This window comes from Caretta caretta, chromosome 11 (assembly GCF_965140235.1).
Source record: "Caretta caretta isolate rCarCar2 chromosome 11, rCarCar1.hap1, whole genome shotgun sequence".
In the NCBI taxonomy this organism is placed as follows: Eukaryota; Metazoa; Chordata; order Testudines; family Cheloniidae; genus Caretta; species Caretta caretta.
This window is the reverse complement of record NC_134216.1, coordinates 42,691,236-42,706,556: the sequence shown is the minus strand read 5'-3', so window position 1 is coordinate 42,706,556 and position 15,321 is coordinate 42,691,236. Positions and strand designations below refer to the sequence as shown.

The 15,321-nt window shown below is 40.7% G+C and overlaps 1 protein-coding gene across 7 annotated transcripts in view; it reads left to right on the top strand.

Moving 5' to 3' along the window:
* CHN1 (chimerin 1) overlaps nucleotides 1–15,321 on the top strand; it is a 158,773-nt gene that overhangs the window by 135,357 nt on the left and 8,095 nt on the right. For all 7 annotated transcript variants that reach the window (XM_048869587.2, XM_048869584.2, XM_048869585.2 and 4 more), the window contains one exon: nucleotides 3,374–3,458. In XM_048869587.2, coding sequence (XP_048725544.1) covers nucleotides 3,374–3,458 — 85 coding nt within the window. The remainder of the gene's footprint in view (nucleotides 1–3,373; nucleotides 3,459–15,321) is intronic.

The following is a 15,321-nucleotide window of genomic DNA, read 5'->3' as shown; positions in this document are numbered from 1 at the left end:
TTTTTCACCTTCCTCTGTAGAATGGGGCACGGGTCACTTGTTGGAGGAGTCTCTGCACCTTGAAGTCTTTAAACCATGATTTGAGGACTTCAATATCTCAGACATAGGTGAGAGATTTATTGCAGGAGTGGGTGGGTGAGAATCTGTGGCCTGCATTGTTCAGGAGGTCAGACTAGATGATCATAATGGTCCCTTCTGACTTTAATATCTATGAGTCTATGAGGTAGAGTTTCAAGAGGGAGGCCATGGAGTGGAATTCAGCAAGGGTGGCAAAGTACGGTTCCCTGGCAAATTACATCGTAGAGTTAAGGAAAGAGAGAATGAATTTGTGCCAGTAGTGGAGGAAATCCAAAGGACTTCCTCCAGAGGTGTTTGACAGCACAGGGGCAGGAATAGAGGAAGCAGATGCTGAGGGTCAGCCAGGCAAGAGGTTAGTGGGATGGACTACACAGTGTCAACAATATTTTTAATATGTTTTTAGTTACATATCAAGGCTGGACAGTGATACTTCACAAGCAGCCCATTGACTTCAGTGGAACTACTCATGGTGTACGGTATTGCTAAATATGAGTACTGGTTTCACAGTCTAACCCTAATATAGTTACAAATACCCCTATGGTTTAAAAATACCAAAGAAAATACCATCAAAACCTGATTGTTATAGCATTAAAAGCCTGACTCTATATAAAAATCACAATGACATTCAGGAGTAAGTTTCCAGACTGGCTCTTAGATTTACCTAAACACCTGTCATATAGCAGTTACATCTTTTTCTTTATTGGTACCGATTTCTAACGGTTTATGGACACCTTAATGAAACCCAAATGTTTACCTAAATTTCCATGAACTGCTCTGAATACTCATTTTGTGTAAGATAAGTGTCATTTTGACCTATTCCTGCCCCACTGGAGTCAGTGGAGCTGTGGATTGGATGCTCAACACCTCTGAAAATCAGGCCACTTCAGATCCATTATTTATATCCACTAAATACTGTAAGAATTTAGATTATTAACTTACCCCAAGTTTGAAAAAGGTTCACCTTTCTCTTTGATACACCCACTTATGATTAGGTATTGCATATATTTGCGCAAGATGACCCCTTGTCAATATCTAAGAAGAACTGAATGAGTTAAGGCTAAAATATTCTTGACTATGAATTTCATTACTTTGTGATCATCAGTTACTGATTTCATTTATGTTCACCATCTATTACAAGTAACCACTCAAAGTCCTTTACATTGGTTAACAAAATAATGATTTTTTTCTGTTAAGAATCTTGTGGTTTTCTAAGCAGGAAGCCTACCAGAATAAATCAGAGGCAGCTCATTGTGGCTGAAGGACTGTAACAAGCAGGCGAGCCTGGACTGAGACTAGCATTAGCTTCCTCCTTAGCTTTGAATTTGTTCTTGCTTAAGTGGATTCCTGTTCATTTTCTGCTTACTAAATTCATGCATGCAGGTTTTCAATATGTAACATTGTTCTGAAAAAAGGCTAATCCTTTATACTAAATCAAGGAATCTCTGACTATGTATTCAGCATTTCTGTGTTTACTCCTGAGGGAATTCTGTGCTACTGCGCATGTGCATAATTAATGAGCTGTGCATATTTTTATTGTTTGTGCAGAAAAAAGCTTCTGCTGAAATGTTGCTGCAGTTCTGCCTTTTGACCACCAGAGGACGCTGTGGTGCAAGAACAGCAGCAGCTCCCTGCAGAAAATAACTTCTGCAGTTCCACCTTTTGCCCACCAGGGGGGTGCTGTGGTGATAGAACACAGGAGCTGCTCCCAGCCAGCTAGGGAAGAGAACGAGCCTGCCTTCTTCACAGTGCCTGTCAGGCCAGGTCAGGAGACAGGGGATTTGGGGAGACAGACAGTGTGGGACTGCTGGGGGGTCAGATGGGCTCGTAAGGGCTAGTGGGGGAGGACAGATTAGGGCAGGGGCTGAATGGGAGTGGAGGCACAGGGCCACAGGGGGGAAGGAGGTTCAGGGTCACATGGGGATGGGGTGCAGAGCTACATAGGGAAAGGGGAGTTGCTGAGTGGGGGCATGGAGACACATGGCGATGGGGGAGGGGGTACAGAGCCACATGGAGATGGGGGAGGGGGCAGCGCCAAATGGGGATGGGGGAGTGGGTGTCTGAGTGGGGGGTGAAGGGACACATGTGGACGAGGGTGCAAGGACACATGGGGGTGCAGGAACACATGGGGACAGGGGCAGATGTGCCTGCTGAATGGGAGAGGCTAGGGGTCAGCCAGGATCTGCATGGGGGAAGCTCCCTAACAATTCCTCCCAGCCTCCCAAAAAAACCTGTTCCATACTTTTTCCACCCATATACAACAACCCTCCAAGTTCACACCCAGGCTCCTTCCCAGCAATCTACTTCCCTCTCCCTCAGCTCCTCTGTTACCCCTGATTCCCCCAAGCCTTTGCACTGCTTCTGATGGGTGCGGAAAATACGGTTCTGTATTTTAGTTTAAATGAATTATTACTCAGCGTTCTATATTAATATGCCTAGTAAGAAATCTATTTGTCAAAAAAAATGTCCTGAATCTTTTTTGTTGTATGTATTGTTACAGACATACTTGCTGACAAGTATTTTGAAATAAATGACCAAAAATAATTAAAACTGGTGTGATTATATTGTGTTATTTTGACAAATAAAATTTGGAGAATTTTAAAATATTGTGCACAGAATTTTAAATTTTTTGTTGCAGAAGTTTTAATTTTTGGCACAGAATTCCCCCAGGAGTATATGTTGGACCAATACATTTGCCTAGCAGGGCTCTTTCTGATTTAGGCACAAGCCCTGCAGTATGCAAGACCATATGTAGGGGACAGGCAGCATGAATCCCAAATGAGGGGACCCCAGGTCTCTTACATACTCTTCTCTGTGTTGGAAAGCAGTTGCTGTTTAGTTCCATTTACAGCACTAATGCACAGTGCTGAAATCCCACCCTTGGTGGTGGTCAGGGTAGGAGAGGCACAGGAAACTGGCTGTCTGCTGGTTTACATATCCTGGCTTAGTGAGCCTAGCCCAGCTGCACCTCTCTAGGTCAGGTGGGGCTGAGGATTCCATCACTTGACCCTATAGATCTGTTCATGTTAAGCAAAGCCATTTCCTAAGGACTGGACTCCTTTGTTCAGGATGGCCGTCGGGATAGAAAGCTCACCTTTTTCCATGCTATAAGAATCTTGGCAGTTAAATCTTTCTCTTAGATTGTGTCATCTTTTCCTTCAGGGGTAAGCCCCAAACCAGAATGAAGGGAAATGAACGCAACTATTACCTTAGTAAAAAGGGAACCGTGGCTCATTTATGCTCATTAATATTATACCTGTGAAATAATCTAATCTCTCTTTCTGCTACTGTTTTCTAGGTTCACACGTTCAGGGGTCCACACTGGTGTGAATACTGTGCCAACTTTATGTGGGGCCTCATTGCTCAGGGAGTAAAATGTGCAGGTAACTGGTTCATTCTTTGCTTCTTAAGACAATCCTGCTGCTGTAAAGCCTTAGACATACTATCTATTTCTTAATAAATTGTGCACCTAGAGTCTGATCCTCCTGTTAAAATCACTGGAAAGATGCCCTTTCATTTCAGTGATCATTGTATCAGGTGCTTCTATTGACCGTTGAACCTTACTATCTAAAAGCCTTCCAACAGTCAGAGATGGAAATAATAATCTATCTTTCCTTTCTTTCAGCATGTAGGAGAAGTAGCTTGAATGAGTTGTTGTATTTACTTTGTAATGGATGAGTCTGTGTGTGGGGTGGGTGTGTATGAGAAACTTATTGAGGATCTTAATGAAGCTTGTAGACAATAATCAAACCTCACAACACCTCTGTGAGATAGATATTTAGATTCATTTTACAGATGGATAAACTGAGTCGCAGAGCAGTAAAGTGACTTGCCAGAAGTTGCCTATTGAGTTAGAAAGGGAGCTTGGTACAGAACCCAGTCGTCCAGACTCTGTCTTGTTTGTGTGTGTGCTCTAACGACTACACACAGATGCTCTCTCTAATTTGAAAAAATAAATTAATGGATTGAGAAGAAGAGAAATAAAGATGATTAAAATGGGTGTATACATAAATCTATAAAAGCACTTAGAGGCTATGTTATAAATGCCTGGACAGACAGATACTGCATGCATTTGGGGAGTTAGTCTTTCTGTTCTAGCTAAAGAACTTGGGTAAAATAATTCAGCAATATTATTGATAGCCTCTGAAAAGGGAGAGAAATCAACTTTAGGAGAAAAAGATCAAAGTAATTGGAAAAACAAGTTGCTTTATTTAAAATGTGCCTTATGATTTTCCTGTAACTAATTTTATAAAAGTAGTATGAAGAAATGTTGATGTATGAAAAGCTGCATTTGTTGCCCTGGAAACTGAATTTTCAAGCTAATTTAAGAATTTTTTCCCTGTCTAAAGATTTCTGAAATCTTGTCTTAAGCAAATAATAGGATTTTTATAGCATCAATGCAAAATGGTAGAAATTTTAACATAAACAAATAAGTTTATAGAAAAGCTATGACTGAAAAATCTTGAAATATTTCACAAGAAATGTTTGATGTGTAATGTTTTTTATTGTGTCATTGATGCAGATTTTTTTGTCAACAGAATCTCTATAGTTCATAAAATTTTTTAGCTTATTAGTTATAGAAATAACTGAAACAAATGAAAGAACATTTCTGTGCAGTTATATTCTGTGAAAATGGCACTTCCTTACTCCGTAGTCCTACCACATGTTTATTCAGAGTTCTAGCTACATACTCTACTAATTAAATTAATGTTTTGCCACATTTTACTCTTGTTAAATCTGCACAGCCAATGCAACTCTGTGAAAGGGAGCTTGATTTTATTCTGCTTCATGCATCAGCAAGAGAGATGTCAGCTAAATTTTCAGAGTAGACTTTTTATAGTTGATGATACATGAGCCAGAAAATACACAGCTCTCTGTTTCTGATCTCATGTTGAATTTGCAATGCTGGCAGTTAGGAAAAATAACGGGCTTTTTAGTTTACATTAAGTAGCATTGATCTGGAAGTTCAATAAAGACAATAAATAGAAAGTCTACAGTGTCACTTTTCAGAGTAGTTGCACACTTTTGTGGAATGCGCAAAAAAGATAGGTTTTATAATTAAACTGACAGTACTTTTCTTTTTACTATTTTTATTTATAACTATTCTAGACAACATTGTTTTCTTATTTTATATTTTAATGCAGATTTTTCTCCAAAAGATCCTACTGGTTTCCTTTTCTTAGCTTGTATTATGGAAGTGGGAAATAACTACAGTGCTTTCTCTTTTTCTCTTTTTGGCTCTGTACAAGGGTGACTGTAATAAGAAAGGAACAAATGTGAACTGGATGGCTTTAGAATTTCAGACATAACTGGACTTTTCTGTTTGTCTAAAGTTGTCATACCCATATCAATAACACCCAATAAATACAGCGATTTTTTTTTATTTGTAATTCCATTTCATGCTATCAATAAAGTACACTACAAGATAAAGCCCACCAAGAGATTACTACACTTCGTGACTGCTCAAGGCCACTTAGCTGGTGATCATAATCTTTATGATGGCTGTCATACCTTATCTGAGGAATGACAGGATGTGCCGGTGGTAAGATACTCACAGGCTTCACATAATTATCCTTGTTCTCTCAACCCCCTAGCCAACCGCTTGTACTCAGCCCCTGGTGGGTGGAAGAGAGAAAGTGCCACGTGTTAATAAACGACAAACCCCCTCACCAGGACAAATAAGTTCTGAATGGAGGCCAAATTCTGTCATTTTCAGCAGAATGGATGGTGGCCAAGAAATGGACCCTCAAAGACAGAGGTGTTATGTGAAGGAAATGGGAACCATTAACAGCTCCAGCAGTGATGTTGAATGTGTCTGGTGGAAGGGTAGGGAAAGATTACTTAACATTCCATGAAAAAGTTCAATTCTTTAAATGTGGTTCTCTTCTGAAAAGTGGCTATGTAAAAAATGCCACCTTCTAAACTCAGTAGATCTGCTCCACGTGTGTGTTCAAAGTTGCATCTTGCTTACTGAATGAAGAAAAATAACTTGTGCGGCTTTTTAATGCTGTTTCACTCTCCTGAACCAACAGAGCTAAGAGCGAGTGAGCTGGATTCTATTCCTTCTTCTGCATCATCAAAAGATTGTTTACTTGTTCCAGTGAGCTAGAACTGTGCAATTGAGAGGCTGCACTGGTGTAACTGAGGGCATAAATGAAAGAATGTGGGTACCGCAGGTATAAATGAGGGCTTAATTTTCCCTGTGAAATTGTTTGTTCTTCTGAACTGAACACCTTTGCTATGGAAATCGAGAGACCATAAACGATGAACCCCAGGACACCCATCACTTTTCTGAGTAGAAGTCCACATTAAAAATTAGAGGATTGAGCAGGATGCAGCCTGCTAACATTCAAACTGGGCTCTGTGTCACTCCAGGAAACTCCAGAAAGTCTGACTTGTGATCGGTGTGATAATTTTATTGAAAATGCTTTAGGAACAAAACTATGCTTATTATAATATTCTGTACTTTTTACTCAGTTTGCTTTTTTAAAGCAAACAATTACAGATCATAAGCTGAATCTATTAGCTGTACAAAAGCGATACTTATTACGGCTGTAAATGAATACTGCAGGGAACACACTCAATCATTTTGAGTCTTGCTCTTAGCAAGAGACATAGGAATAAAAATGCAGGGCATTCCTGGATTCCCTTTATAAGGATAAAAGTCACCCATTTCAGAAAGCAGGAGGCGGAAAGAAAAATGGACGTAAGGAGATTGTTGCCATTGGCATATAGATTAATTTATGGCATAAGAGCACAAGCAATACTTGGGGGGGGGGGAACTAGAACCAGGATAGTACCAACAATACATATTATGCTATACCAGCTAGCTAATATGTCATAGCAACTAGAACTGTACTTATTCATTCTTTATTACAACTCAGCATCTCCAGCCAGAACAGAGCCTGGTTAACATCTATGTTCTTTGCCCCATATACAGTATAATTATCTCTCCAAGGCAGTTTGTCCCTACCCCTTGTGTTGATTGGCAGGGAAAGAAGAATGATTATAGTCATCCTCCTGCATGAGGTCCAGGGGTAATCGCAGTGTCAGTACCTCTCTGCTGAGACTGCCAAATAGGGAAGGTGGTGGTGCTGGTGGTTTTTGTGACGTGAACAGTGGTCCAGTAGGAACTTGTCTCACATAAACCAAAAAACCTGTGAGAGAGCATTGTGAAGAGCAGGTGGCTGCCATTTTGACTGATGAGGTTTCATGATTAATCTGTTGCTCCTCTGCACTTCTTGAAACAAGATGATATTTTTATTTCCAAAGTTAAGACTCAGTTTTATGTCCAGTTAAGCCTCCATTCCTCCACCAACTCAGAACTGTGCCTTAAAGACACAGCCAAGTCCCTCTTCTTTCTCCCTCTACTTTCTCCTGGGTGCACAAGCAACTTCTGTCTGTCTTGGTTTTGTTTTTTCCTCTCTACCTCCCCCCTCTCCCACAAGCCTATAATACATGAAATCAAGGGTAGATTCATCTAGCAGCACATTGCTTTTGCTCCTGCACTATACACTTAACACTTAAGAGCACAGGCTATCAGCATTAAAGGACAGCAGGAGGAAGGAACATGAGCAAAGAAAGACTCATGCAGATACCATTCGTGGTCTGAAGCCATCACAGGTGGGAGGTGGTTTTCTGGCAGAATAGACAGTCTGCTCATTACCAGAGAACCATGGAGTAGGGAAAGCAGTTTGGGAGCATATCATGTATGCTTGAGACCTGTTTTTGTCCTGGTGCCACTTAGAAGAGCAGCCCAGGTCAGTAGTTACACTAAGATCAATACAGTATGTCAACAAATGGTGTTTGCTTTGGGTATCATAGCATTTACGAGTAATGCTAATTATCAGTGCCCATAAAACTAAAGAATGGTAAATGATTATGCGCGCTACAGAGAGAGTAAACTTTAATTTTTGAAGTAAAGAAAAGAGAATTTAACTGCCGTAAAAGGAAAGCTACTATTTGATGAATGATGTATTGGGGCAAATTCCTTTACATCTGTTCACCCTCATTAAAGCAATACTAATAGTTAGCTCTTACGTAGCACTCCTCACCTGCAGATCTCAAAGTGCTTTACAAAGGTGGGTAGTGGTATTATCCCCTTATGTCAAATGGGGAAACTGAGGAACAAGTCTTAAGTGACTTGCCCAAGGTAACACAGTGATTTAATGCCAGGCCCAAGAATAGAACCCAGGCCTCCTGCCCCTTTCCCACACCACTTTGCAGTTATAAATGTCTGGAGAATCTCTTAGAACTCTTAGAGGAAAATTTAAATCTACCTTTCAGTACCTTAAACCATCCCCTCAGAAAGACAGAATACATAAATGTCTTTCAGCTTAATTTATAAATATACAGTAACTGCTCACTTAACGTCCTCCTGCTTAATGTTGTTTCAAAGTTACATCACTGCTCCATTAGGAAACATGCTCATTTAAAGTTGTACAATGCTCCCTTATAACGTCGTTTGGCTGCCTGCTTTGTCCACTGCACGTAGGATTCTGTGGAAGAGCAGCGACTTTACAAGGGAGCATTGCACAAGTTCCTCTTCTCCGCCTCCTCCCCCTCCCTCCCAGTGCTTCCCTCATCACCAAACATCTGTTTGGCAGCAGGGAAATGCTGGGAGGGTGGGGGAGGAGCAGGAAAGTGCCGCATCTCTGCTCCTCCCCCACCCTCCCAGCACTGTTGTAGGAACTAATTAGTGTTCCCTTTGCATGTTATACATGACATTATACAAATAATGTACCTTTTTTGATGGAATTCTATTGTGCCATGCAATTTATTACCAGTTCAAATTGGAAATATCCATGTCTTTTAAGAAGGAAGTCAGGTGGCCATTAGGTGCAGGCAGAAGTGGCATCATATGATGTCCACTGCAATGTTATTAATTGTAGATTATGGATTTATTTCATGTCAGAATCGGACCCTAAATAGGCACCCCTTTGCCAAAGTACAGTTCTCAGGAGGTGATATGATACCATCCACAGGTACTCACCGGCTGTAAACACCAAAGTCAAGATCATGCCATTTCAGCATAGATCTTCATTAGGGACATGTACTCCCCAGCATAGCTGATAACAGGAAGGGACAGAGCTGTGGTTCTACCTAATTCCCCCTCTCCCTGCTACATCTGGGGTGCCAAGTGCCTCTGGGGAAGTAATTCTGGAGGAGTCTCTGAGCTCTGGAACTGAAATTCTGCTCAGAATTTATGGCATGCCAGTGTCAGAACAGGGGGAGGCCTTAGTTCCTCCTCTCCTACTGTACACCTGTGCCAGAGCTACTCACAATCCAGCCCCAAGGAGGGAGAACAAAAACAGGCTGCAGGGATTAAAAATGTAAGTGAGAATAATGTGGTGAAATTAAGAGAAATATCATTTTAACCTAAATAGCACACAAAATTTCTAAGAGAAGGAGTGGAATTGATCCCTAACTTTCTGTGCAGTCCGTGGGTAGAATTTTAACAAGTGGAAGTGCTGGGAGGGAGGGAGAGGAGCAGGGAAGCGCCACTTCTCCGCTCCTCCCCTTCCCTCTCAGAAAGTCCCAGGAAGTGGGAGGAGCGGGGATGCGGCGTGCTCCGGGGAGGAGGTGGAGTGGGGGTGGGAAGAGGCGGGCCTGGAGCATCCCCCAGCAAAGTCAGCGCCTGTTCTTCTGGGGGGAAGCTGCCGCTGCTACTGCACAAGGTGCTTCCTAGCATCCTTGCTTGTCTCATTGTCTTCAGCAGGCTGTGCCTATGTGAGGTAAGCCAGGGGCACGTCCCAACCACAGTACTGTACAGTATATAATGCCTTTTGTTTGCCCCAAAAAAATTTCCTTGGAACCTAACCCCCCGCATTTACATTAAATCGTATGGGAAAATTGGATTCGTTTAACATCGTTGCACTTAAAGTTGCATTTTTCAGGAACATAACTACAAGATTAAGTGAGGAGTTACTGTAATTTATAAAGTATACTACATGTGATATAATTTCAATAGAGCATGCTCAGCAGCCACATTTACCAGTAAGCAAAAGGAAATCTAAAACGGACTAAATCAAATCAACAGCATAGCAAAAAGTGACAGCTATGCGTATTTTATTCTCAGCAAATATTTGTAATGGGCACTCATAGGGCAGTATTAATATGCATATATTTTTGGGCTCTGCTCATGCATTAATATGATCACATTATTTCTTCTTTCAGCTCAATGGACTAAAGTCAATATTAGTTGCTTCAGAAAAATTGTGCAATCTTTTTCTGGGCTTCCTAGGAAAGCATTGGCTATGTCAGGCTCATTTCTCATACGTGTAATGCCACAGCCTATCCAAACTCTTAGAGTAAAATCAATATGCTATTAAAAATAGTATAGCTTACCTGAAACTTTTTCAAAAACAACATCTATAAAGTCTGTTTTATTCCGAAATTTGTAAACTTGTCTACCTGCTCATGAATTTCTAAATGTACTTTTTGGTGAAGGATGGCTGCAGCTTGATGATAACATACAAAAGAAACCTATACTCAACTACAAATCCAGCCAATGAAATGATCCACTTATACAATGACCTTACTGAAGTCAATGAGAGTTTTGCTACTGACCTCTGCAGGGCCTAGATTTCACCCATAGTCTCTTAAATCTTTCCTTTATTCTGGACTTTACTGGGCGATATGTTACTTTATGTAATTTGTGTGGTTTTAACAAATAAGGGTCACATTTTTCTTTTAGGGCCTGACCCAACTCCCATGGAAGTCAATGAAAAGACACTGATGTACCGCCACAGGAGTTGGATCAGACCCTTTATTTGGTGTAAATCAGCATTTAATCCACTGAAGTAAACTGAGTTACTCAGGATTTACTTCATTGTAACTGAGAGTAGAAATTGGACGTAAGCATGAAATAAAACAAACTCTTGGGTCTGAAGCCTGCTAATCTTATTCATGCAAGTAGCCCAATTGAAATCAGCGGGACTACTTGTATGAGTATGGCAAATGGATTTTAGAGCCTGATCCGTAGAGGTGCTGAGCATTTGAAGCCAGTGGAAGTAGTGAGTGCTTGATACCACTCAGGATTCAGTTCTGGCCCTCCGAAAATGTCAGGATTCTAAGATGTTGCAAAGCAGATGTGCTACGCTCTGGGATTTGAAAAAGAAACAAACAAAAAAAACCGACAATTTATCTTACAATACCCTGTGTTCCAGCTTCCCAAATTTAGGCTGAATATCGCTACTGTAGAAAGTTTGAACAATGGATTGCTCTGGGATTTTGTAGTACTCTGTTGGAAAGCAGCCTGTCATGTTACTCATGCACTTTTTACCTTGCTTGAATAAGCAAACAGATAATCATTCTTATATTGGTGTGTAACCAGCACCAAGTTAAACTCTCATCAGATCCTGAAAATGAAAGCCTTCTGACTAAAACAATACCATTCTGCTTCCACAGAGTATTGTGAACTCAGAGAAACGACCGTCCCCATGACAAAAGCATAACAAAATGGCTATGTTTCAACTTTATTTAAAAAGCAACAACATTATTCTTGTTTTAAACTATGCATTTAAATCTTACAAAAATATTAATTTTGAGTTGTCACAGGACTTCAGTCTCAGATAAGGACCAAAAACATAGCTTTTTTTTTTAAAGCCTGCAAAGCATAATAATAATGGTAATAGAAATGTGCTCTGCCTTTTATAAACCTCTCTTAAAGCATGATATATTCCTCAGGAGTGTTTATAACCCTTGCAGCAGTGTTCTGATGTATGAGAACCAATGAAGTGTACAAAGCATAAAGATGGAAAAGCAATGTTGATTTTTAAACATTTCTGGTGTTAATGAGACCTGATCCAAAGCCCCTTCAAATCAATGGGAATCTTTTCATTGACTTAATTGGGCTTTGAAGCAGACCCCAAAAGGATTAGCAGTAACACAGGTAATTACATTTGTTTTTTTAGAAATATGATTTTTAGCTTGAAATGTCCCTGCAAGCGAAACATTTTAATAAAATAGCACTTTGTTGAATGCAAATATCCTTAAGATGACCATGGAAAATGTAAAGATTGTTTTAATTCAAGCATAGGACATTTGTAAATACATGTTTTTCATTCTTATATACTTAAAAATGAATTATCCTTGTTCTCACAATAGTGTAGCTCTAAGATATCTACTCTCCCATCAGTGTGGGTAGATGTGTGCTCACAAGACCAACCCAATTCCATAAATGAGGGTTAGCCTTTCAACTTGCTCACACCTCAGTTGAAACAGACCTTTAAGAGTTTAAACATTGTTTCTGAAAATGTTTTGCTCCCTGTTTAATATTTAAATCTTTAAAGATAAAGTACTTGCAGTATGCTGTAATGAATGGCTCTTGCAGCAATTTTAGTACATATGATAATTATGCATACAAAAGCTGTATTAAAAACATTATAAAGATTGCAAAGTCAATCACTCAAAAGGCATGACATGCCAGAATTAAGGTTGCAAGTACACTCTTAATTCAGCCCCCTTGTGTGTTTTCATTATCATAGTCTTTAATTACATAATCACATACTGTTTTTTTCCCCCAAGACCTTTGCCTCATTCTGGGCACAGAATGGATGGTGCTCACTTAATAAATGGCTGTTTTGTATTTTGTTTTCTCGTAGTTGCTCAATGTGTGGCCCCAGGCCTTACTTGCTACACATTATTCATGTCTGCTCTGAAGACTGAATTTTTAATTTCTTCATGGGCTTTCCACTGTGATTTTCACTATAGTATCTGAATGCTTCACAAACATTTAATGAATTTATTTTTAAATACCCCTGTGAAATGAGGCGGTGGTATTATCCCCATTGTACAGACAGGGAGCCGAGGCACAAAGAGATTAAGGTCAAAAGTGTTCACTAATTTTGGGTACCTGATTTGAAACATCTAGGATCTGATATTTTTCAGAGTATTTAGCATTATATAGCACTTCATATGTTCAAAGCAAAATTCCCATTGATTTCAGTTGTATCTGAGAGAGCGCAGCACTTCTGGAAATCAGAGCCCAGAGTCTCAAGTTGGGCAACCATCAGATAAGGAGCATGCAACTAGTGACCACCTGTGAAAAGTCTGGTTGAAGTCACTTGCCTAGCACCATACAGGAATTCTGTGGCAGAGGCAGGGGTAGAATCCAGTTCTTCACGGGAGCATTCAACTGCCTTAACCAGGAGACTGTCCTTTCTCTTTCTGCAATCCCCTCCCTCATTCACTACCCACCTTCCATCTTCTGCAACAAATGAAGCCGAGGTCCTACAGACAACAGCCTTCATTAGACAACCCTGATGATTCATCCTCAGAGCAGGTCCATCATATGCACTGAATGAGATAGCGCTCGTTTGGAAAAAACAGTATGTGATCATGTAATTAAAGACTGTTGTCATAATGCAAATGCACAAGGGTACATCCAGACTTTACCCCTTGGGCCCCATCCCCTCCAACTTGTCCTTCCCCAGTCTTTTCCTCATCCCTGTCTCCTTTTCCCAGTCCCATTCTCGTCACCTAGCCACTCCCTGTCTCTACTCCTTAGGCTTCTCATCTCAGTGCCAATACCCTTGCCCAGACAATCTAGTACCCTCTCACACAGCTCCTCATCCGATCAGTCTCTTGTCCTCCTCTGCCCAAATTCCTTGTCCCTCCGTTTTACAGGGGGAGAAATTGAGACACAGGATGATTAAGGACCAAATCCTAAAAGCAAGCAAGGGGCCAGGCTCTGCTCTGGAGTTCTTCACAGCCTGAATGAGGAAGGGTTAGGCTCCTAACCTCCTGCCATAGAGTGGTGCTGTGCCACAAACACTATGAAGTCTCAGAAGCACAACAATCTCTGTAGAGGGTCTGTTCCCTCTCCAGGAAAGAGGGTGGCTGGTGGATCTGAGTAATCTACTGCCCTCACCCCCAGTAATTTTTCCAACCCCCACCATGTGTTAGGGTGGAGGGAAGCCAACAGAACTGAACTCTGCAGCGTGCAGTGGGCCACCCTCCTTGCACAAGTCTTCTGATCCCGCCCCACTGGTGCCAGTTCTGCTAGATCAGGGTCTGCTGTGTAGGAGGAGGCTGTACTCTACGTTATTCGCCTAGGGTCACCCAGGAAGTTTGTGGCATTAGTAGGTGCAGAACCCAGAATTCCTGGCTCCTCATCCTGTCCCTTAATTACAAGATCACTTTCTTTTCTTCATGGAAGGGAACTATTCTTACACTTAAAGAGTGAAATAGAATTGTAAGCAGTCATTTTATCTGGAACAGGGTTCATAAATTTTGACTGATTGAATGTGACATGTTGAACTTTTATTGTTACCAAGAGATTGAGCACTTTACAATAAATTCTAAGTGACAAAACTCTTTAGCTTTACAACCCTATTAAGAAAACAAAGTGCTTTTTGTAATAGCACATGATCGACTGAGTTGGAATTAAACTAAGATACAAACATTGGCTTTTGCTGTTGTATAAAAGAGAGCCACATCATATGTGGACTATTTACTGTAAATTAAAATATCAACAAAATCAGTGATAATCAGATACAAAGGTGACTCCTCTATAGACACTAGATATTGGGAGGGGCAGAGGGAAGGGAAGGGATACTGTAAATCTTCACCATGGCCCCAATCCTCCAAACTCTTACATGCGTTTAACTTTAATTCTATGAGTAGTCCCCTTGAGATCAATGAATAATTGAAATCAATGGGACTACTCATGGTAGAAAAGTTAAGCACACCGGAAATCTTTGCTGGATTAAGGCCTAAGAGAGTGTACACTCTAGGCTCTGTGCTGTTTTGCTGTGGCAGTTCAGCATGTCACTTTGTAGGATTGGGCTCTGGGTGACATTTGTATTGCCAGTTACCGATGAAAGTTCAAGATACTCAGCATCTTGCAAGACAGGGGTCCCTACTGCAAGACAGCAGAGACCTGATGAAACTCCCAGTGAAGTCAGAAGGAACTAGGTTGGGCTTCAGACAAGGCAAAATGCTGCTCATACATCATTGCACAAGACTTATGGATTCAAATCATGGATATGAACATTCTATTAACTTAAAAGGAACTGCATTGCTCAGCCCGTCTTCACTATGCTTTCTTGTTGTATTATTGCTGGTTTCCCCGCTTTTTTCCTACATATGGAGCATTAGTGTTCATAGTTATGCTTGGCCCATTTTTGTACAGAATGAATGTTTTTTCTGCATATCTGATTTCAATTAAATTGTACTCTAAAATGAACCAAACCTTCATTTGTAAAATGTTTACAATAAAACTGTGGAACTGTTCTTTAAATA